Below are 25,159 nucleotides of genomic sequence, written 5' to 3' on the forward strand. Positions count from 1 at the left end.
AGTGGCATTGAACAACTATGAAGAAGGCCACAGCCAGCCAGCTTACTCCCTCACACAAGTCACCCGATCTCTCTGGGGGTCAGGTTCTTCATCTGAAGAGTAAAAGCTACAACAAGATGAGCTGAGGTCTCTAGCTTCCCACTCCAGAACTTAGGATTCTTGGGCTAAGACTTAACAAAAAGTTCCTACACAGAAACAAACAAGTCACCTAGGCCAGAGCAGTGACTCTCGCCTATAATCCCAGAAGGATTATTTGCGAGGCTGAGGCAGGAAGTTTCAGGCCAGGGGTTCAAAACCGGCTGGACAACATGGTGAGACCCCACCCCTACCAAAAAGTAAATAAATAAATTACCCATAATAGCAATACACAACAATAGATAAGCACTGAAATAATGTTTTTATTTCCTTAAGTCTTTTTTGTTCTTTTTATATATTATTTATTTAATTTTTTGAGATAGCATCTCACTCTGCTGCCCAGGCTGGAGTGCAGTGGTGCAATCTAGGCTCACTGCAACCTCTGCCTCCCCTGTTCAAGCAATTCTGCCTCAGTCTCCTGAGTAGCTAAGATTACAGGCATAAGCCACCTTGCCCGGCTAATTTTTGTATTTTTAGTAGTAGGGGTTTCTCCATGCTGCTCAGGCTGGTCTCAAACTCCTGACCTCAGGTGATCCGCCCACCTTGGCCTCCTAAAGTGCTGGGATTACAGGCGTGAGGGATGGGGCCCGGCCTTCTTTTTATATTTTAAAAGTAAACCTCCTTTTAAAATTTTTCCATGTCACTGAAATGACGTTGAAGAGTGAATATTCTAAGAGCTACACAGAGATTTGTAAACAGCTGAACCAATTTTCTGCTGGATTATTAGGCTGTTTCTAAATTTTTACTAAGTTACAATAATTATAAGTAGTCTGTGCAACACTCAATTTCTTTAGTGTAACACATGAATGAAAAGCTATACACTTTTTTTTTTTTTTTCAGACTGGGTCTCCCTGTCACCAAGGCTGGAGTGCAGTGGCGCGAACACAGCTCACTGGAGCCTCAACCTCCCAGGCTCAAGCAATCCTCCCACCTCAACCCTCCTGAGTAGCTGGGACTACAGGTGCATACCACCAAGCCCGGCTAGCTACACATTTTTAAGGCTTTAGGTATTAAACACCAAAATGGCCTTCAATAATACTATACTGATTTATATTCTCAACAACTATAAAAAAGAAAGTTCTATGATAAGAAAACCAAGCTAAGATGACAAGTACCACGGCATCATTTTGGCAAAACCAAAGGGAAAAGGATGAGTAAAAAGAGCCCAACTGAGCTTGGTTACAAGAATTTCACCTGCAGGTAGCAGGAACTGGGAGAAGGCCAATTTTAGAGAGCAGCCGAATTATCAGATGTAAAACAGTCTTGCATATGAAGGAATGCTGTGGCCCACTTCAGTGTGTCCAGTGTTTTCTGGAACAAAGTAATAATAATTACGTTTCATTTTAAACAGTCTCCTCTCAAGTATCACTCACCTCTCTAGCTGCCAATACAATTGTAGTTAGTTGAGAGCGATCACCCCATTCTGCTAAGAATGTTAATGTAAGAGCTTGAACAAAAATGGGTGAAATAAAATGCAACCACTTTTTCTGAGGTACTGTTATGCTTGTACCCGTTTCAACATCTCCCGGTCCATTTAAAAGTTTGGTTCGTTGAAACTAAAATAAATAATAAACAAATGAAAGTAAGCACAGGAAGCAAATCAAAATAGCACACAAATCACTTGATTTTTCTAAGTGTTTAAATTCTATGAAATATGCTCCAAAAAAACTACATTTATGTGACCCCCAAACCTCCCCTCTGAACCACTGGTCTCACACAGCAACAAATGCTATAGTCTCAATTCTTCCGTTTCTCCTCAGCTGAACAAACCAAACAGTATTTACTGCTCTGCTCACTTACTATCCTAGACACCACGGGAGAAACATGTACAATTATAAAATACAGTTCCTGCTTTTCAGGAACTTAATCAACCTAATTAAGGAAACTGATTACCTGTGTTCAGTATTCATCTGTCAGCTTCCTTTCTCTACTACATTCATACCAACCCCAAGTCAGATCACAGACAGGTATAAGAACAGAACAAAGCAAAAGAAGCTATTTTTGTGTAGCCCCGCATATCACACAGATGGGGCCACTAAGAAACCTCTGTAGAGTGTTTATTCCTAGTTGAGTGCCTTTTTGGTCCAGATCAACAGTGCCATGGCTTACTTCTTCATCTTTCTTCTTTAATTCAGCTTGAACTTCTTCCAGTTCCTCTTGACCCTCATCAGGGCTCATCTTTAAGCCTTCCCGAAGCATTCTAATGCCAAAAATGGCAAATAATACAGTTGAAACATAGTATGTATAGACCCTGGGGATGACTGTGGTGGCATAGCCAAACAAAACTGGAAAAAATACAACAGTATGTTTGTTAATTTAGTGTGTATCACGACCAAGGCAACAGTTAACTTCGGAAATAATAATTTATCACTGTTAAAAGAAAAATGGTTCATATTAGAAGCTAATCTAGTATGTAATAACCTCAAGTATTTCCAGATCTTTCTCTCCACCAATAATAAACCATTAGGTCTAGCCCAGGCCTAACACAGCTTACTCAGAAGCCAATGGTCCAGTTGAAGATGGCACATCTTCCTGAGAGATGTTAAGTAAGATATTGAACTCCTTTCCAGGCATGTTCAGTCAGAGGCTGGCTTGCCTTATGTTGTGCAAGGCACAAGCCATGCCACTTGCATAGTGGAATTTCTTCATCACAAATCTTTAAATTACAAACTTCTAGTGAAGAATCATGACAACAGTCTCACATAGCAAGATTCAAACTCTGCTCCTTTGTAACTATTTAAAATAAGTATATTTTATGAAAAAAATCTAAAAATTTATAATATATATTAAAATAATGTTACAACAGGCTCAAACATTCAGTTCCACTCTTTCCCACTGATAAGGAAAGACATCTGTGTAAGTTATATAAAAAATGATGCTTGGAACTATATCAAGAACTCAAATCCTAATGGTGAAACACAAGTACATCAGTAATACTCATTCAGTAATTAAAACTTAAAAATTCGGCTGGGCAAAGTGGCATAATCCCAGCACTCTAGGAGGCCACGGTGGAAGGATTGCTTGAGCCTAGAAGTTCAAAACCAACCTGGGAAACATAGTGACACCCTGTCTCATAAACAAACAAAAACAATTATGTAAGGAACAGAGGACACGACCATACATATAATAAATACAATTACTCTGGCCAGGCACGGTGGCTCATGCCTGTAATCCCAGCACTTTGGGAGACCGAGTCGGGCGGATTACTTGAGCCCAGGAGCTTGAGACCACTGGTCAACATGGCGAAATCCTGTCTCTACAAAAAAAATACAAAAATTAGCCTGACGGGGTGACACACGCCTTGGTCCCAGCCTACTTGAGGGGCTGAGGTAGGAGGATCACTTGAGCCCAGGAGGTCAAAGCTGCAGTGAGCTGCGATCATGCCAATGCATCCCAGCTTGGGCAACAGAGTGAGACCCCATCTCAGAAAAAAAAAAAGAAAGAAAAATACAATTACTCTTTAATTCACCAGCTCTTTTTATAAAACGGGTGCAACACTTACAAATCTGCCTGTAAATGTATAACCTGTATGTAAATAATTCCCTACATTACAAAACTGAAAAGATCTTAAAATCATGGTTAGAAATGCAGCAAACCTATGTTTGTGTGCATATCTGTATTTAAATTATTGTGTGTGTGTATATGTATGGATGTATATTTGTATATATGTATGTGTACACACAGTATACAAGCATATATTTTCTAGCTCTGTCCACTGAAAAAGACAAGAGGCAAAGACATCTCAGTAACAAGGAGCTCAGTAACCTTGCACCTAGATCTTGGGTTCTAATACTATTCTCCCCTAAAAAGCTCCTCAAAGCTCCGCCGAGAAATGGCCAGTTCCAGGACTGGGCAGAGCAGGTGCATGATGAACCTGTAATATCTTGTTGTACTAGAAAGTGAGGAGCAAAATCAAATGGGAGCATGCCACAAAGACACAGGACACAGTTTGGAGAGGCTCTCACTGGCCTAACATCGGATAATTTAATCAGCAAAATAGTTAAATAATTATAAACCATTGAAAAAAGGAATCCACGAGTTTGTACTGCTAGTAAAAAGACAAACAAATGGGAAAGGAAGGAGAGCTCTTGCTGGCAGTAGAATACCAAGGCTCACTGGTGAATATGCAAGAACTATTAGAATTAAAAGCATCATTTTGCAAGCATCAAGGAAAGATTTAATTATGCAAGAATCATCAATTGATGTAAAATCTTTGGAGAAATTTTGATGAGGAAGAGGGTATTTGTACTGTCTTTAAGTATATCCCTACAGATTAGATAGTAGTTGCAAGGGAAGACAAAGACAACACAGAAAAGAAATATTGACTGGGTCACCAAAATTAATGTCACCAATGAGGAATAAATGGACACCATGTGCTTCCAGATGAGACATTCTTGGAGAGACAAAGTATCACCTATGCAGTTTTCCAGTCAGGAATGCCTACCTCAATCTAACCATCGGGAAACATCAGACAAACAAAAAATGGGGAACAGTCCATTCCTGGAGTGGGGGAGGAGGGATACACTGTATTCTCCCAAAGAAGTTCATGTCAGAAAACATTTTAAAAAAAGGCTATGGATATATTTCAGATTAAAAGACTAAAAAGATAATAAATAACTAAATGCAATATCTGACCTAGACCGAAGGGAAAAACACTGATATAAAGGACATTAGTGAGGGGTCGGGCGCAAGGGGAGGGAGAGCATTAGGACCAATACCTAGTGCATGCAGGGCTTAAAACCTAGATGACGGGTTGATGAGTGCAACAAATCACCATGGCACATGTATACCTGTGTAACAAACCTGCACGTTCTGCACATGTATCCCAGAACATAAAGTATAAAAAAAAAGTGGTTAAATCTATAAAACTAAATAAAGCTATAAAAGAGAAGATGCAGAAATAAACACATATGATTTAACAGTTGAGGCAAAATAATAATATAAAGACTGTTAAACCCACTTAAATTACATAAAACTGATAACACAAGTGAAATATTTAATAAATTTTATGTCCTTTTTTTTTTTTTTGAGACGGAGTCTCACTCTGTCGCCCAGGCTGGAGTGCAGTGGCACGATCTCGGCTCACTACAAGCTCTGCCTCCCGGGTTGATGCCATTCTCCTGCCTCAGTCTCCCAAGTAGCTAGGACTACAGATGCCCGCCACCAAGCCTGGCTATTTTTTTTGGATTTTTTTAGTAGAGACGGGGTTTCACCGTGTTAGCCAGGATGGCCTCGATCTCCTGACCTCGTGATCCGCCTGCCTCAGCCTCCCAAAGTGCTGGGATCACAGGCGTGAGCCACCGCGCCCAGCCTATGTCCTTTCAAAAAACAAGAAAGGACATTAGGTCATCCAAAATTAAAATATGGATGACAGATTCAAGTACTGTATCAATACATAATATATATTAAATGTTGTGATTATATGTGTGCATTATATAGCTTATAAATAATGTATGTATATGTACACACTATAGACAGGTATTTAAACAACGTGTATATATACACATTTACAATTTTATTTAGATAAGAGTACAAATGCTAAAACAAATGGGATAAAATGTTAACAACAGGTGAATCTAGGCAAAAGGTATATAAGTGTTCTTCATACTATTTTATTTTTGCTGCTTTGTAAACTTAAAATTATTTCTATAAAATGTTTAAAAATTGTAAAATGATGGGCCAGGGGCCAGGGGCCAGGCGTGGTAGCTCACGCCTGTAAACACAGCACTTTGGGAGGCCAAGGCGGGCGATCACTTGAGGTCAGGAGTTTGAGGCCAGCCTGGCCAACATGGTAAAACTCTATCTCTACCAAAACATACAATAAGTAGCCAGGCGTGATGGCATGTGCCTGTAGTCTCAGCTACTTGGGAGGCTGAGGCAGGAAAATCGCCTGAGCCTGGGAGGTGGAGGTTTAAGTGAGCTGGGATCATGCCACTGCACTCCGGCCTGGGTGACAGAGCAAGAGTCTGTCTCAAAATAAATAAAAAGATAAATAAATAAAAATTTAAAAAATAAATACAAGGTAAAAGGATGGGCAGGCACACATACCTATACTATCAGTACACTGGGAGGCTAAGGTGGAAAGATAGCTTGAGCCCAGGAGTTCAAGATCAGCCTGGGCAACACAACCAGACCCTGTCTCTACAAAAAACAAAAAATTTAGCTGGGCATGGTGGCATGAGCCTATGGTCCCAGCTACTCAGGAGGCTGAGGTGGAAGGATCACTTGAGACCAGGAGTTCCAGGTCTCAGTGAGCTATGATCATGCCACTGCACTCCAGCCTGAGTGATAGAGCAAGACTCGGTCTCTAAAATAAATTAAATAAATAAATAAATAAATAAATAAATAAATAAATAAATAAAAAATAGCCCTATCATCTCATTAAGAGATGTATTTCCAATTTTTTAAAATGATTATTTAAATTTATAATATATTTTCTTTGAGTACTAATAACTATAACAACTCAATTCATAGAGTTAACACAAGAGATTTACTAGGAGAAATTTACAATATCTTTGAAAATTCAATGATATTAAATGCATATTTTTATTGCAGGTAGATATGATGGGGTGATCCATATATATATTTCTTTAGGCTCATAAAGTGAAGCAGTGGGGGTGGACAAGGAAGAAAGAAATCTGTAACTGGTTTGTCATCGATTAGTCGTATACACCATTGCACTTGGACCAGTTATGTAATAAATTTTGAAGCAAAAATTTATAATCATTAGAGTAAAATTAAGGGAAGTAAATGAAAATATAAATTATAGGAAGAAAAAAATGTAAATTTCCAACTGTTAAAAAAGTATATTCACATTTGTTTTAAAGGAATGATGGTGATAGTGGGTACCAAATTGCTAATGGTATTTAGAGTCACTGGGTATATTTTAAAAACACCCTAACAGTCTCCCTTTTTTTTTTTTTTTTTTTGAGATGGAGTCTCACTCTATCACCCAGGCTGGAGTGTAGTGGCGCGATCTCAGCTCACTGCAACCTCTGCCTCCTGGGTTCAAGCGATTCTCCTGCCTCAGCCTCCTGAGTTGCTGGGATTACAGGTGCACATTACCATGCCCAGCTAATTTTTGTATTTTCAGTAGAGATGCGGTTTCACCACGTTGGTCAGGCTGGTCTCGGAACTCCTGACCTCGTGATCTGTCCACTTCGGCCTCCCAAAGTGCTGGGATTACAGGCGTGAGTGACTGTGCCCAGCCCTAACTGTCCTACTTTACACAATATAACAGAAATTAGATCTTTGCAATTCCTTAAATTGAAGATGAAAAATTTCAGACAACTATGCGAGAGGGGGTACAAAATTATTTTAGAGGATACACAAGGAAAGGATACACAAGGAAAAGGTTGGAAGACCACAAATATGGTGTAAGCCAAATTCCCATAAGACTAGGTTAATGACTCAGTGACTCCATGTCACACAACATGCTTTCCCTTTAATTCAGCGAACTCATGAGAGGGAAAAGCACACTCACCTGACAAGCATGTCATTAGTCCCAAGGCAAGCATTGCACCAGCCAGCACGGTCAGGCGGTTATAGCGCATTGCCATGATGGCTGCTATAAAAAATGTCTTATCACCCAATTCAGATACAATAATAACTGATATGGCAGCGACAAATGCATGGATAAATCCCAAATTAGTTTGGGTAGCAGGATCTTCTTTATTGGTATGAACTGGAGCTGCTGGTGTAAATATTTTCTGGAAAAAAAAAAATCAGTTACTTCTTAAAATCATTATTCAAAATTATTTTATTTTGCACGTAAATAAGATTTAGTTTTTTTGAAAATTTTCTTGTCATGGTCATTACACTTATTTACTGTCTAATCACTCTGAAAGCCATCAGTAACGACGGTAACCTCTGACGATGGTTGCTACAATCTGAGTATCCCTTACCTGAAATGTATGGGACCAGAAGTAGTTGGAATTTTGGATTTTTTTAGATTTTCGAATATTTATATCATAGTTGAGTACCCCTAATCCAGAAATCCAAAATGTTCCATTGAGCATTTCATGTATGTCAGTGCTCAAGTTTCAGATTTTGGAGCACTGTGGATTTTAGATTGAGGATACTAAACATGTATAATGCAGATTTACATATAATTCTCCAAAACAATTTTAAGAACAGAGTACAGACCTGCTATATCCATGCATTAAAATTCCCTTTTTTTTTTTTTTTTTGAGACAAAATCTCACTCTGTCACTCGGGCTGGAGTGCAGTGGTGTGATCTTGGCTCACTGCAACCTCCACCTCCCAGGTTCAAGCGATTCTCCTGCCTCAGCCTCACAAGTAGCTGGGATTATAGGTATGCACCACCAAGCCCAGCTAATTTTTGTATTTTTAGTCAAGACGGGGTTTCTCATCATGTTGGCCAGGCTGGTCTCAAACTCCTGACCTCAAGTGATCCACCCACCTCAGCCTCCCAAAGTGCTGAGATTACAGGCATGAGCCACCACACTTGGCCAAAATTACCTTATTTGTTAGGCATTTGTGATTTCAGATTTAGTTCTTAGCTACATCTCATTCAAATTAGTATTTGTAACTTGCATGAAAGACCCAGGTATGTTTAAAAAACATTTGAACGACAGGAAGCTAAGAAAAATTTCATTAACACTCTGAAGGACAGAGTAAGACCCACAAACCTCAGCAGGGTATAGAGAGTTGGTTCCAGCTAAGACAAGTTTAATACAGCTGTTAACACGGATGGTCCTACGCTGAAGTCTAAAAATATCTTAGAAGGTAAAGTGGCATGGTGGCGGAAGCCTATGATCCCAGTTACTTGGGAGGCTGAGATGGGAGAATTGCTTCAACCTGGGAGGTGGAGGTTGCAGTGAGCTGAGACTGCGCCCATTGCACAATGGGCAATGAGTGAAACTCTGTCTCAAAAAAGAAGAAGGTAAAGTGGCCTAATGAAAAAGACAAACCAGTGTCTTGGCTGTCATTACGCTGTAAATGTGACAAAGCTTCAAAAAAGCAGTAAGCTCTTCGCAGGAAGGAGTTAATGACAAGTCCAACGTTATTCTATGCTGCTCAGACCTTCCCCAAAGTTCTACATACAGTTCTAAAGCACTGCACTGCCCTCTGAAGATTAGCAGATGTCAAAGACTCTAAAACCAGGGATGGCAAGTTACTGAAGCCAAAACCCAGCCTATAAAAGCAAAAAAAGGTTTTTCACATTTTTAAGAAGTTACAAGAAATAAGAAGAAACAGAAAAGGAGGGAAGGCTGGTGGGAGGCAAGGAGGAGGGAGGGAAGGAAAGGAAGATTATGCATCAGAGATTGGTAGCCTGCAAATACATGGCAACTACAAGAAGTTTGCTGACTTGGCTCTAAAACAATCCCGTGAGGGACCAGGAAGGACGGGGTATCATGTTCCAATAATTGGGAAAGTTTTTAAGTGAATCTATCCAATCCATATGGTCCTAAGAGGCAGAACTAAAAAGTTAGAGATGGCAGGTTTTAGCTTAACAGAGAGGAGAGATTTCTGTCTCCAAAGACGCACCCAAAGTTGGAACAGACTGCTAGAGGAGGTGGTAAATACCCTTCTCTTCTCAACGTCTGAGTTCCAGAGAAGGGAACCACCACTCCCAGGAAATGGGCTAGACAAGCGGTTCTCAACCAGGGCGATTTTGTCTCCCAGGGGACATCTGACAATGCTAGCGGACATTTTTAGTTACAATCAAAGGGGAACTACTGGCATCTAGTGGGTAGAGGCCAGAAATGCTGCTAAACATCCTACAATGCACAGGACAGCCCTTCCACAACCAAGAATTATATATCCAAAATGTCAACAGTTCCCAGACTGAGACGCCCTGGGCTAGATAAACCACTTCCAAAGGTCTCTTCCAATCCTAATAACTTATTTTTAATTTTTAAAGCTTATGAATCTCTAGAAACCCAAGAGATAAAGAAAAAGAAACTCAAGAACATAGTAATTTTGGACAGCGTAAAAACAGATTTATTACAAAGGCCCTAGTCACAGGTAAGAATAAAATCATAAATTCTTAGTGTGCATGTCATTCCTTAACACATAACATAAACTTGATTATAAAATTCCACAGTAAAGATCAGAAAAATTTAGGCATTACCATTAAGACTAGACCTCTGAGCTAAATACTGGAGAAATTTAACAAAATGGAAAGTATTTGCTGCCTTGACAGCTGGCTCTTAATGAATTGAGTTTAATTAATTAAGCAAGTATCATTTTAAGGGCTTCTTGTTTTCTCTCCACTATTTTGGTTCCATCTACGTTGAGGGTCCTTTAAAAACGAGCCTCCTGCAGTGAGCTATAATGGCACCATTGCACTCCAGCCTGGGTGATGGAGCAAGCCCCCTTCTCAAAACAACAACTTCCTTTCTCTTCCAATATTAAGAATCCTTATATTAAAAAAAAAAAAAAAAAGGGCATTTCAAATTTCAACTTGGCTCTGACACATTTTCCTCCTGAAAATGCTTTTTAAAGGTTTGTATAAAATTTCAGGATCTGAAATCCCAGAAAAATTTTAGGAATAAATATACACCATTTATGATCACTTAGCTCTAAGCTCAAACACAAAATGTTTACTTTTTAAATCAAACACAATAGTGATCAAAGCTACACAGTCTCATGGTTTTATAATTCCCAGCCATGAAACTTCAGCCACATTATTTAATCTCTGTTCCTCTGTAAAATGTAGGGATAAAATAAAATTTGCTTTAAGAGTACAGACATGCACCACATGATGACATTTTGATCAATCATGGGCCGAATATGCAGCAGTAGTCCCATAAGATTACAGTACCAAATTTTTTACTTTACCTTTTCTATGTTTTTATATATATATAATGTTACAACTGCCTACAGTATTTAATATAGTAACACGCTGTACAGATTTGTAGCCTAAAAGCCATAGGCTATACCATTTAGCCTAGGTGTATAGCAGGTTATACATCTAGGTTTGTGTTGAGTACACTCTAGGACGTCTGCACAACAATGAAATTGCCTGATAATGCGTTTCTCAGAACACATCCCCATCATTAAGCGATGCATGACTGTAAAACAAAATTTTAAAAAACTACATATTCTTAAAACCTTCCTACACACAAAACACAAGAAAAATAAACGTAAAGCTTGTTACATACTAAGCTGGTCCTGGGTGGCCAAAATCATACAACCAATCATGGTGACAAGAACTTAAAACGAAAAGTATCAGGGTACCGTGAAGATAGAAGATTTTTTTTTAATTAAAATATTAACAGGATTAAAAAGTGATCCATTACCATTCCTTCACTGCTATGTGCAAGGATCATCTTCTTTGTCTAATTCACCTTCACAGGGACACAGTGTAGTGGTTAAGTGTATAGGCTCTGGAATCAGACTGCCAGTTCATAGCCAAGGCATTATCAGTTATGGTGTGACCTTGGGCCAATAGGTACACCCCCCTGTGACTCAAGTTCATCTGTAACATAAGGGCTACCTATGTCTCAAAGGGTTGCTGTGAGGATTAAATGAATAAAGCCCTTTAGGACAGTGCTCAGTACACAGTAAGTGCTCAATTAGTTTTTGTAGTGCCACAAAATATGAACAGTTGAATCTTCCTGCAACTAATTTCATGTTACTTCACTGTTTTAAGAAACATAATGGTCTTTTCATACCAAATACTTGATTCCGGTAACTATCCAACAGTTCTCACTGAAGCACATACCAGGTTCCCCAATGAACCTGCTTCTCAATCCTGAAGGATGAGCCAGAGCAGAGTCTAACAAAAAATCATGCAGCCACAAAGGTAGGCCACATAATACAATTTTACATTTTCTGGTAGCCATATATTTAAAAGTAAAACGAGGCAAAAATTTTAATAACATTTCACTTAACCCAATATATCCAAAATGCTACTATTTAAATTATAAGCAATATTTTTAAAACTACTGAGATATTTTAACATTCTTTTTTCATACTAAATCTTCAGACCCTGGTAGGTATTTACTCACCGCACACCTCAACTCTGGATTAGCCACATATCAAGTGCTCACAGCCACACGTACTCATGGCTCATGGTTACAGTGCTGGGCAGTGCAGCTCGAAAGCATGACAGGCTTTTGCTAACCACAAGCCTTCAGCCACACAGTCCTTTTTCCCTTCCCACCTCCTTTTCGTTATCCCCCTCTTCATCCAGATTCCTCAAGGTCCAACTCAAGTAGAACCTCTTGAGAAAGGCCTATCCCAGCAACTCCAGCTCTTAATGATCCTGACCCACTACAATAAAACTGAATGCAAACTGTGGGCAATGAGTATGGGAGGCCTATTACAGAAAAAAGTTCAAGACAGAAACACTCAAGGAATTGACCTTTTCGGATTACATATATGTATAAATATAATGCTATCATTTGTAATAAAGAGACAAAATAACTAAATGTCGGCTGGGCTCAGTGGCTCATGCCTGTAATCCCAGCACTTTAGGAGTTGGGTGGAGCCCTTGAGCCCAGGAGTTCAAGACCAGCCTGGGCAACAAAGTGAGACCCTGTCTCTACAAAAAATACAAAAGTAGCTGGGTGTGGTGGCACACACCTGTAGTTTCCAGCTATTTGGGAGGCTGTGAGGTGAGAGGATCACTTGAGCCCAGGAGGTACAAGCTGCAGTGAGCAGAGATGACATCACTGCACTCCAGCCTGGGCAACAGAGTGAGACCCTGTCTCAAAACAAAGAGAAAGAAAAAAACAACTAAATGTCCATTGATAGAAAACTAGTTAAATAAATGGTAGATCCACATAACGGAATATTATAGAGCTAAAAGAATAATAAGAATGTTCTATACACTAATATAGAAAATCATTAAGATATTTTGAAGTTGAGAAAAAGTATATAATAAGTATGTGTGTATGTGGATGGTGTAAGTACCATAAATACACACCAAGTCTCAAGAAACAAGTTAATGACGAATGTTTCCAGGAAAGGAACCAGAATGACTAGAACAGGGGTTGGCAAACTTTTTCTAGAATAGAAAAAAGGAAAAGAGACATAACTTCTCATTCTACATTCTTCTGTATCTTCTGGAATTTTTAACTTTCACACCATTATAGACACATGCTATGTACCATTTCAAAAACTTCTTGACCCAACATCTTATGCCAGCTATGGAGGATCAATTTCTTGTAAGCTGTGACTGACTTCAGGCAGGTCCAACCAAAAAGCACTGCTCTGTATTTACTCATTCACTACCTGGAAGTATGGGAAGTTAATAGCTGTGGGGTTACCAATATGGAAGCTGGTTCTAAGATTCATTTCATAAGCCTCCTGGGAAGTTTCAGTGGGATTTCAGTGGGATTCAGTACTAGTCACTCATGGAGTGGCTAACTTGAAAATACATCACTCCTTTTCTGCATATACCTCTTTTCTGTACTGACAATGTGAAAGAATATAGGCATGTTCTGAGAACAAGAAGTAAACCATCAGAAGAATGGTTGGGGCAAGATGAGAAAGATAAACTGGGCCTGAAATTCTTTGTTTGTGGACAAGCTCAGAGGCAAGAAGGAAGTCATTACATATTTTTGTGTAACACATAAACACCATCAAGGCACTGTGACCAATTATCAGGGCAGAGTGGGGAGCATCAGCCACTGGATCAATCAGGAGGTCAGCTGCATGAAACCCATGTTAAGACAAATAAGAGAAGGAAAAAATTCTGCACATGATGGAAAGAAAAATCACTAGACCTTTAAAAAAAGGTAGGCGGGATGGGGGGAATCAAAGATGGTGGTGAGGTTTTCTGGTTGGCAGAAATATTAGTACTCTTAAAATGCTACTATGTATTTAGTACTCTTAAAAGGTATGTCAGAAAGGGGAATAAAAACAAGGGGTTTGGTTTCATATACATTCCACTTGGGGTGATAAAAAGCATTTCAAATGAAGGTTTGAAAGAGGTTATCGGAAATGGATCACCAGAGTTTAGCCTAGGACAGCCTCAAGGTATGTAGCCTCAAGGTTGACAGCCTTCGTGTCCTCAATAGGCTCTTGGAAACTGCAACTTGAAGTGAAATGATGTAAAAGAAAACCAACTTTCTTTTCTCATCAATGTTATAACGAAACAACACTGAATTAAAATGACATCATTGATGTCATTTCACTTAAAGTGACAATTTCCAAGAATCTATTAATAACATTAAGTGAGGACGTACTCTATCTGGTTGCTGGCAGCCCAAATTTATCAGCTAAAGCTCTGCAAGTAGATGAGATTTCCAACAGATAAGGCAAAGAGATAAAATTCAAAGAATGCGCCTTAGAGAATGTCTTTATTCAAAGAAGGTGGAGGGAGGAAAAAAATAGGAAAAAAAACTATCTTAGATATTTCGAGAGCCAGGCAGCAACTAAAGCATCACAGACCGTCAGGTTAGGGTGCGCTACTAACTAGATGCCAGATATTTTCAGACATATTGTTGCATTTGATACTCAAAAAAACTTATGAGCTGTTTTAAGTTTTAATACAAGAAAACTGAGGTCAAACGGGCTTCATTATTCTGCCAAGTTCATACACCTGAGATGGATTCTTAAAAAGTAGAGAATTAACAGTGTCAAATGAGAACTGAAAAAGATCCCTGGATTTAGCAATTTGCTAACTTACAAGATTCTTTCAAAAAATGGAATTTGTGGTGGCTCATGCCTATAATCCCAGCACTCTGGGAGGCCGACGCAGGAGGATTGCTTGAGGCCAAGAGTTCGAGGCCAGCCTGGGCAACATAGTGGACCTCATCTCCACAAAAAAATAAAATAAAATAAATAAAATTAGCCAGGTGTGGTGGCATGCACCTGTAGTCCCAGCTACTTGGGAGGCTGAGGTGGGAGGATCACTTGAGCCCACTAGTTCCAGGCTGCAGTAAGCTATGATTGTGCCACTGAACTCCAGCCAGGGCGACAGAGCAAGACCCTATCTTTAAAATTAAAAAAAGAATTTCAAGGAAAAGGCAAGGACTGAAGCCAGATAACAACATACTAAAGTAAAGTGAAAAAGCAGCAAATCCCCTAGTTAGAAGTTTGGTTTATAAAACTGAAGAAACTAATATGGCTGGGCACGGTGGCTCACGCCTGTCATCCCAGCACTTTGGGAGGCCGAGGTGGGCAGATCTGAGGTCAGGAATTCAAGAGCTGCCTGGCAAACATGATGAAACCCTGTCTCTACTAAAAGTACAAAAAAAAAAAAAAGCCAGGCGTGGTGGCGCACACCTGTAGTCCTAGCCACTCGGAAGGCTGAGGTTGCAGTGTGCCAAGATTGTGCCACTGCACTCCAGGCTGGGCAACAGAGCGTGACACCGTCAAAACAAAAAAGGAAAGAAAGAAAGAAGGAAGGAAGGAAAGAAAAGAAAACGAAACTAATAGTCGTTAAGATTAAATGAATGACCTTTTTCTTTCTTTTCCAAAATAGGAGAAACATATGAACATGTGTAAGCAGATATAAAGGAAGCAATGGGAAGGGAGAGAATAAAGGCACTGAGGGAGGAGAATAGGAAGGTGGACACAGAGAGGAGGTACACGAAGGATGACAGTTTTGTCCAAAACATGAAAAAGGCAGACAGTACAGGCACAGAAGAATATACTTAGATGCATACAGGATTAGATGCAGTGTGCAATTTCAATTTTGGTGTTCCACTATTCAGTTATACAGTGTTATATATCATGGTAAGTAATGAGATACTAGTGTTTTGGTACAAATACCACTATTTCAGTATTTTAATAATGTCTGAAACACACCTTACTTACATCTTGAGAGCAGGATTAACAACTTAAGATTTTTTTTAAAAAACTTGCTTAATAAAAAAAACTCTTTTCTAGTTAAAATTTTAATTCCAAATGTAAAAATTATTAAAAAAAAAAGGCACCCTCATTTAGAAAGTATTCTTTTATACTTTCATGATCCTCAAGAGAAGGAAAAAAAAGAAAATCAAAGTAATTCCTATTCTAGTTCTAGAGTTCAAATAAACACAAATGTGACTGTATTGAAATTGATACAGATACCTGCATCGGAATCTCCATCTATACATGATGAAACTAGAGAAGATGAAGATGCTTTCCTTGAAACAAAATCTACAGCTTGCTACCAAGAAAAAAACTGATGTCCCTGCAAAAAAACAAAAACAAAGTTGCTCAATAAGTTATCAAACAAGAGGTGAGATTATCTGAAGACAAAGGAGTCAGAAGAAAATGCTTACAATTTGCTTAGAACTGTCTCCTGGGCACTACTAAGTCAAAAAACCTTTTTTTAGGGGCCGGGTGTGGTGGCTCATGCCTGTAATCCCAGCACTTTGGGAGGCTCAGGCAGGCAGATCACGAGGTCAGGAGATTGAGACCATTCTGGCTAACATGGTGAAACCCCATCTCTACTAAAAATACAAAAAATTAGCTGGGCGTGTGGCGGGCACCTGTAGTCCCAGCTACTTGGGAGGCTGAGGCAGGAGAATGGCGTGAACCCAGGAGGCAGAGCTTGCAGTGAGCCGAGATCACGCCACTGCACTCCAGCCTGGGCAACAGAGCAAGACTCCGTCTCAAAAAAAAAAAAAAAAGCTTTTTTTAAAAGTTGTAAAAATGTGCGCAAAAATATATATGCACTTAGGCTGGGCATGGTGGCTCATACCTGTAATCCTAGCAACTTGGGAGGCGTGGTAGGTGGATCACTCGAGGTTGGGAGCTTGAGACCAGCCTGGCCAACGTGGCAAAACCCCATCTCTACTAAAAATACAAAAATCAGCTAGGCGTGGTGGCATGCACCTGTAGTCTCAGCTACTCTGGAGGCTGAGGCATGAGAATTGCATGAACCCTGGAGACAGAGGTTGAAGTGAACCAAGATCTCACCACTGCACTCCAGCCTGGGTGACAGTGAGACTCTGTCTCAAAAAAAAAAAAAAAAAAAAAAAAAAATATATATATATATATACACACACACACACACACGCACGCACTTAAACAATGACACCACAGATAAACCTGATTTCGAAAGATGCCATTAAAGATAAAGTATTTTAATTTTCATTATTACGTATTTTTGTGAATGGTTTCACTATTTTTAAATACTTTATTGTTACTTGTTAATTTATATTAGAATTTATACGTAATATTTTGTTATAAAATTTTTTGTTTTAATGAATGTTTATTTTTATGAATGTTGTTTTGTAATGTATTTATGCACTTGAAATTTATTAAATGTGTTTAGTTTCTTTTTTTTTTTTTTTTTTTTTTTTTTTGAGACAGAGTTTTGCTCTTGTTGCCCAGGCTGGAGTGCAGTGGCACGATCTTGGTTCACTGCAACCTCCACCTCCCGGGTTCAAGCGATTCTCCTGCCTCAGCCTCCTGAGTAGCTGGGATTACAGGTGTGTGCCACCACGCCCAGCTAATTTTTTGTATTTTCAGTAGAGATGGGGTTTCATCATGTTGGCCAGGCTGGTCTAGAACTCCTGACCTCAGGTGATCCACCCACCTCAGCCTCCCAAAGTGGAGGGATTACAAGTGTGAGCCACTGCGCCCAGCCTTCATTGATTTTATTTTTAATGAATTTTTTTGATGACAGAATACCACTAAATAAATTCAGTATTAATATAATTACCTTCTGAGAAGGTAATTATGAGCAGGCGTCCTTATAACTGATTGCCTCAATCTTAGCTGTATAAAGGCTAGAATTAGGAGGCTGGACTGGGTGGAGTGAGACTGCAACTTAATGAAAATAGAAAAAAGTTTAAAATGTTTTGTAGAAGGTACTCTCACAGCTGAAACATAATAAATAAATGAAATACCAAAAACATAAAGTAAAAATATGATAGCAAGAACAGGCACTGAGTCAGGTAATGATTTTGTGGCTTTATTAAAAGTGCTATGCAACCAGAGTCATTCTTCTCTGGACTTCCAGAATATGCAATAAAGTCTAAATGACTTTTATTAAATCTATCTGATCTCCCTCAACTCAAAGGACTTATGTTTCTTATATTACATATTCTGTCCAGGGAAAGAGTAAGAAAAAACTATTGAGTAAGTCACTAGAAACATAAACTGCAGAAAAGATAGGATCCAAGTAATCAACAACACTTTTTATCACGGGTTTGTAAATTGGGGGTTAATCTTGATTGTAAGTTCATATTACTTACCAACTTTTTTTTAGCCTAATTATAGAGAAAAGTACATACTTAATGTAGAATGCCCTGTTAGAAGTTCAGTCACCTTGCTTTTAGGACCCTATAAGATACAACTAGGTTTTTATAACATATCTTCCACTTGAATGCCTACTAACCAAGGAGAGATGCTTCCCCCCTCCATTTTCAGAAGCCCACTCTCACACAGTGGCACAAAAAGGTTAAATTTAAATATCCTACCCTCTTAAAAGATCTACTGCATGTAGTTGCAAAGCAAATCCGTTGAAACTTACATATTCAGCAAGGCTCAACTCTTGCTAATACTGCTGTTAAACTGTACTTTGATCATTTCTTACCTCCATCAGGTGGACAAAAATAGCCAATGACACTTATATTACATAGTTTAGAAAACATGTGAAAGAAAAATCTTTCAGCATAGTGAGTACCGTAGAGGAAAAAATACTTGAGTAGTATCGAAAAGTTACATAAAAATATAATTAAGGCCAGGTGTGGTGGCTCACGCCTGTAATCCCAGCACTCTGGGAGGCCGAGGCGGGCAGATCACGAGGTCAGGAGATGGAGACCTCCTGGCTAACACGGTAAAACCTCGTCTCTACTAAAAATACAAAAAATTAGCCGGGCGTGGTGGCGGGCGCCTGTAGTCCCAGCTATGCTGGAGGCTGAGGCAGGAGAATGGCGTGAGCCTGGGAGGCAGACCTTGCAGTGAGCCAAGATCACGCCGCTGCACTCCAGCCTGGGCGACAGAGTGAGACGAAAAAATATATATATATAATATATATATTATATATATAAAATAAAAACAAGACAAGGCCAGGCATGATGGCTCATGCCTGTAATCCCACCACTTTGGCAGGCCAAGAGGGGAAGATCCCTTGAGCCCAGGAGTTTGAGGGAAGGCTGAGCAACATTGTGAGACCCTGTCTCTAAAAAAAAAAAAGGAAGAAAAGAAGACAATTATATTCTATTATAATACAAAATTAGAATAAACAATAATAAATAAATGCCTAAATAAAATGAATCACCAAGAATATATGAAAATATTAAACGGAAAAATCATATTATATTATACCCACCCTTCCCTCCACACCCCTAGTTTTAAAGACGAGGATCCCTTCCCAGCTACTCAGAAGGCTGAGGCAGGAGGATGGCCTGAGTCCAGGAGCTGGAGGCTGCAATGAGTTATGAGCTATAAGAAGACCTTGTCTCTATAAAAAAAATTAAATAAAACTTTAAAAGACAAGAATCCTTAAGACCATTTAATATGTTTACTGGACACTGTTTCTACCACTGTGGCATTCTGCATGGCTAGATTTTTCCTAGCTTCTTAAAAAGGATATTAGTAGCTCTACACCTACCATCATTTCTATCTTAAAAATTCCAATATGACTAAAACTTCAACAAAATACCTGCAAAGTTACATATTCATAATCTCTCACTCACACAATTAACTTAATCCAAAATAGTTATTGTTTTAAAATAAATGTGATACTGGGGCAAATGACAGGGCTAAAAGATGAACACTAAGAATTAAGTTCATGAATCAGCGTTTCAGTTCAATTACTGAAGTGGACATGTCAAGCAGGGTCAGCTGAGCCCAGGAGCGACAAGCAGGGCAGTGTAAATGGGAGCCCCACTCCTAAGCATGTGGCTGGGGGCAGCAGGGCAGGCAGAAGGAAAAAGATGGAGAAGCCCACTCACCACTTTGCTCTCCCCAAGTGGACTAAAGACCCTGGCTTCACATGTTAAATGATTCACACTTCTTGTACACCTCTGACATCACTGCATTATATCTCTCTGTTACCATGGGTTATTTACTCGTTGAGTTCCAGTGCTTTTGATCTTCTCTTTTTCTCTTTTAAAAAAAAAACTTTATAAGAGTCCCGGAATTAACTATAGAGTCAGCTGAAAATAAACTGTCTAAACCAACACCAATCCAATAATGGTTACAAAATCACATTATATCCAGCAGATGATAAAAGCTTAGTTTTCTTAATTCCATCTGGTGGATCCCTCGCAACTTAAAAAAAAAAAAAAAAAAAAGGTTGGATAGACACTATTAAAAATCGGGTTTTTTTTTTTTTTCCTGGTTGAGTTTATTTTACAGCCAGTTTTTCCATAAAGGTATTTAATAGCTGATATAAACTTGACATGCAACTACTTCAACCCAGTCTTAGAAAATTACTTAATAAATGCCAAGAACAGACAAGGTCTTCTGGAATAGACAAAGATGAGTAAGCCAGAGTCATGCTCTCGAGACACCTAAAAGCTAGTAGGGGCAGATAAAACGCGCACACAACTTGCAAGAACCCAAGGCAGCAAGATGTGTGTGTAAACATGCCACAACATACACAATAAAGCTCCCCAAAAAAGGAGAAAGAGAAAGCTAGGCTCAAGATCAAAGAACTGCACCAGCATACAATCCAATAAACCATTAAAATCCATTAGTGAATTAAATAAGTCAAAAGAGTAAGACACAATGAATGCTAATAAAACTTAGTAAGGCGCAGAAGTCCAGATTCTAATTATGGTTCTGCTGAAACTAGCTTCTAGCTCTGTGATATTAAACCATTATTCCTTACAAACCTCCTCTACCTGTTTAACGTGCTGTTGTGACGATTAAATCGGCTCACAGAATCTTCACTTCCCAGTAACTTTATCTCCCAGCTTCCCTCCCATACCAGAATCTCCTCATAGGCAGTTAGTTATTCAACTTCTTCCTGAGTACTTCCAGTAAGGGAAACTTCATTATTTCTCAATAGCGATGACTACATCTAGGACAGCACTGATTCTTACAAATGTTCTTGCTTAGTGAAACCAAGATCAGTCTCTCAGAAAGTTCTATCCTATGGTCTTACACAGAAAAACAACAGAAAATTGGAAAAGCCTAAGAAAGTAACATGTAACGAAAACACGAAACACGAAAACAATGCACCGGTGTGAGAGCTCACCAGCACTTGGGAGGCCAAGGCCGGAGAAGCGCTTGAGCCCAGGAGTTTGAGACCAGACTCGGCAACATAGTGAGACCTCCTCTCTCAAAAAAAAATAAACAAAAATTAGCCGGGCGTGTCAGCACACGCATGCAGTCCCAGCCACTCAGGAGGCTGAGGTGGGAGGATCAATTAGAGGTTGCAGTGAGCCAAGACGGGGCCACTGCACTCCGGCCTGGGCGACAGAGCGAGACCCTGTCTCAACAAAGAAAAAGGAAAAAGGAAAGGAAGGGAGAAAGGAAAGGAAAGGAGAAATGAAAGGAATGGAAAGGAAAAAGGAGAAAGGAGAGGAAAGGAAAGGAAAGGAAAGGGTCAGATAAATCACCCTTAACCAAGAAATTTTAGGGAAGTCTTCACAGAGAGTAGGTATCTGCTGGTTCTCCAAGGTGGGAAGAGTAGATCCGTGGCTTCAAACTCCAGGTCTTTTTTTTTTTTTTTTCTTTGAAAAGGTCTTGTGTTAGGGAGGAACTGGCAAGAGAGCACAAAGCCTGTCCCAAAGGACTCTTGAAGCACATTCTTTTTTGCAGATGAGCATATCCCTTTAGCATATGAGCAAGAAAGCGGTGGCTAAAAAGCCTGGAGGTGAGCTGGAGCCAGATCAGGAGAAACCTGAACATCACTCTCCTAAAAAGGCTGGACTGAAATTAGTGGAGGCAACTCACCGACGACTTCTGACAAGATGGCAGAATTCAATGTTCGGGAAGATTAGTTACGTGGAGATGGGCTGGATGTGGCCTGGGTGGGAGTGGGGGTTTGAGTGCCACACTGGCCGGGATTCAGGGAGCAGATACTGGAAATGACGACAAAGCCCACGACTGGGAGAAGGGAGAAATGTTAAAACGCTGCCAAGTGACTAAGGACTAATTCTATTAACAGATTAAAAAGTTGATTTATAGTATCTATTCAGGGAAGGACAAAATACAGGATTCTGTTTTACTTATAAATGTAGTTTTGGCATCCCTCATCGCTGCAGCACGCTGTACTGCCGGAGACTAATTCCTCTGCGTTCCTAAAGGCTACTTCCTGCTAGCCAAAGCACATTTTAAAAAAGTGAGAGTCATGGTTCATAATCCATATTTATTTGGCAAAAAGCACAGGCAGTGCCAAGTTGAATTTGGGTAAGCAGTTTGGCATAAGCTATTTCAACAATGAAATGGCCGATGTGATGATCCTCAGGGAATACAAAAAGCCTCCTAGCAGCCTTCTGTTAAAAACTTTTTGGTAGGGATGAGTCTTCCTAGCTACTCTAAGATACATCTGATCAATAAAACGCCCATCCCTGAGCAGCATCTTGGTCCTCCGGAGATCAACGTTTATAGCGGGCTCCTCTTGGACTCTCCCTCTCCCTTTCCCTAAAGGAGCGGGCAAGACCAGGCCTCACCGGAAAACAGCGCAGCCGACCGCCCTCCACCCCGGGAGCAGGGGCCGGGCTCCCCTCCCCCAGCCGAGGCCGGCGGAGTGCGGCGCTCTCAAAGGCCTGGAGCCTGGTACTCGGCGCAGCCGGCCCCGCAGCCTCGCTCGCCCCATACCGGCCCGCTCACCTCGACCCGGGCCGGCTCGGGGCCCTGCACAGCCACCGGCTGCGGCTGCAGCTGCTGGGCAGGCGCCGGCGGTTCTTTGTTCCGGTGGCTAAGGTCTTCATCTGGACCGGCCCGGACCGCAGCCGGGGCCCACAGCAGCGGAACCAGAAAGAGCAGAAGCAGCCGGGGCGCCGATGAGCGGCCGTTCCCCGGAGCCGCGGCCGCCATCCCGCCTGCCGGGCCGGCCGCGCACGGGCGCCGCAAGAGGAAGTGCCGGCGACGGGAAGCCTCGACCCCGAACAGCCTCCGCGGCGCGTCCTCACGACTCGCCGCCGCCGCCGCTTAGGGAGCAGTCAGCACCATCCGGGAGGTGCAAGCAGCGGGAGTGAGGTGAGGGGCAGGCCGAAGTCCGCAGCCCCGGCTCGGCGCCCGTCCTCTCCGGCGGCGGCTAAACTGGAGTCAGCCAACTGCCTCGGCGCGGCCCAGCCCCGACTCCTCCCGGCCCCGTCCCTGCCCGCGACGGCCTCCCATTGGCCCGGCGTCCGCCTTGGCGTCGTGACGTCCTCTGCCAGGTTGAGGTGCGGCGCGGGCCCTCCTCCCATTGGACCTGGCGCTCCCGACAGGTACCCGGCGCCGCGTATCCTTCCTCTGCTCGCATCCTCACCGCGCCGCGCCCGGGGCTCCCTTTCTCTCTCTGTGCCCCACCATCCCAGGACTGCGGGGTCCTTCACTTCTGCTTCCTCCAGAGCCTTCCGCCGTAGTGTCCGCACCCGCTGTTCCCTGCGCTTAGTCTCTCTTAGAGGTCAAATTAGTGCGAGCGCCTCTGGTTACGTGGCGCTGACTCGCAGGCACTGCCACGCCCAGCTCTGTTCCGCTCTCCCCCGCCGAGCCTCTGTGCCACCCTCCATGTGGCCACCTACCGCCAAAAACGTTCTTAGGAGCTCAAAATGCTATTTTTTTTAAAGTTCTGAAATGGGATTTGGAAATAACATGACATTTTTCAAGCCTTGTTTTAAGATACTGCCTGTAATTACCCCAGACCAAAAATGGCTAACGTTGCCCTTGTCCAGTATGGCCTTGACGTTTTGGGTGCATCTTGTTTTGTGCTATTCCTTAGACCCTTTAAAAATGCTGGGCTTTTGAAATGGACTGTTTAAGACTTTTGCAGGATGGAGCTTTGAGTGGGCAAGACTAGAAGACAGGAAAGGATGGTTAGTTAGGCTTGAGAATATTTTTACGTCTTCCCAAAAGAAAAAGTGAGCTACTTAATTACCATAAGTTTAAGACCTAGTCCCTAATAAAAATCGATAGTGCTAACCATGTGCCAGGCACTAATCTAATATTACACATATTTACATACAGTAAACGTGTACTCAGTAAAGAGCTAAGGAAGTTTATCACTAACTGAAACAAAAAAATTAATCCACCAAAACAATCTGTGGGAAAGTGGGCAAACCTACTTTGAGTTCACCGAAGATACAGTGTTTGTCATAGGATAATAAAATTTCCGTCTGTTTTTTTGTTTTGTTTTGTTTTGTTTTTTTGTTTTTGTTTTTGAGACGGAGTTTCGCGCTTGTTGCTCAGGTTGGAGTGCAATGGTGAGATCTCGGCTCACTGCAACCTCCTCCTCCCGGGTACAAGAGATTCTCCTGCCTCAGCTTCCCAAGTAGCTGGGATTACAGGCATGCTCCACCATACCCGGCTAATTTTGTATTTTTAGTAGAGATGGGGTTTCTCCATGTTGGTCAGACTGGTCTCAAACTCCAGACCTCAGGTGATCTGCCGGCCTCGTCCTCTCAAAGTGCTGGGATTACAGGTGTGAGCCACCGCGGCCGGCCTCCGTCCATGTTGTTCTGTCCGTAATTCCCCTTCTTCCATTCTCTCCTTGTAAACTCCTACTCATACTTCCAAAACCTATTCAAGCCTCCACTCTCAGAACTTTTCCCCAACACATGACGTTACAGAATTTGTCACTTGTTCCTTCATGTTATTGCTTTATGCATTCTTCTATTATTGTGTAAGTAGGATGCCTCCACTTACAGTTTGGGGTGTGTTAAAAGAAAAACCTTAGACAAATTAAACTTAACAGCGTTTAATCAAGCAAAGAACCCAAAGAATGATTTGCAAATCAAAAAGACCCCAAACCAAAGTAAGTTCAGAGAGGCTCCAGTCTTGCCGAATGGTCGGAAAAAATAAAGTGACTTACAGAAAACATAATTGAGGGACAGAAACAGCTGGATTGGTTGTAGCTCGGGTTTGCCTTATTTGAACACGGTTTGAACAGTTGGCCACTTGTGATTGGCCAGAACTCTGATTGGTACAAGAATAGGTTACAGTCTGTTTACATACCCAATTAGGCTACAGTTCACCATGTATGGGGAAACCTTTAGACCGAACTTAA

General features: G+C 41.0%; 1 protein-coding gene across 2 annotated transcripts in view; it reads right to left on the bottom strand.

Moving 5' to 3' along the window:
* Positions 1-23,361, bottom strand: part of TMEM165 (transmembrane protein 165) — a 30,319-nt gene extending 6,958 nt beyond the window's left edge. Inside the window, exons 1-4 of one of the 2 annotated variants that reach the window (XM_019025461.4) lie at positions 22,780-23,361; positions 7,619-7,844; positions 2,245-2,420; positions 1,509-1,691 (exon numbers count right to left, since the gene is read on the bottom strand). In XM_019025461.4, the coding sequence (XP_018881006.2) occupies positions 1,509-1,691; positions 2,245-2,420; positions 7,619-7,844; positions 22,780-22,986 (792 nt within the window). In that variant the 5' untranslated portion in view covers positions 22,987-23,361. Of the gene's footprint in view, positions 1-1,508; positions 1,692-2,244; positions 2,421-7,618; positions 7,845-16,128; positions 16,402-22,779 lie in introns of those variants that run through there. The other variant, XM_055385071.2, reaches the window with a different exon arrangement.
* Positions 23,362-25,159: the final 1,798 nt, after the last annotated feature.

The sequence above is a fragment of the Gorilla gorilla genome, chromosome 3 (assembly GCF_029281585.2).
Source record: "Gorilla gorilla gorilla isolate KB3781 chromosome 3, NHGRI_mGorGor1-v2.1_pri, whole genome shotgun sequence".
NCBI lineage: Eukaryota > Metazoa > Chordata > Mammalia > Primates > Hominidae > Gorilla > Gorilla gorilla.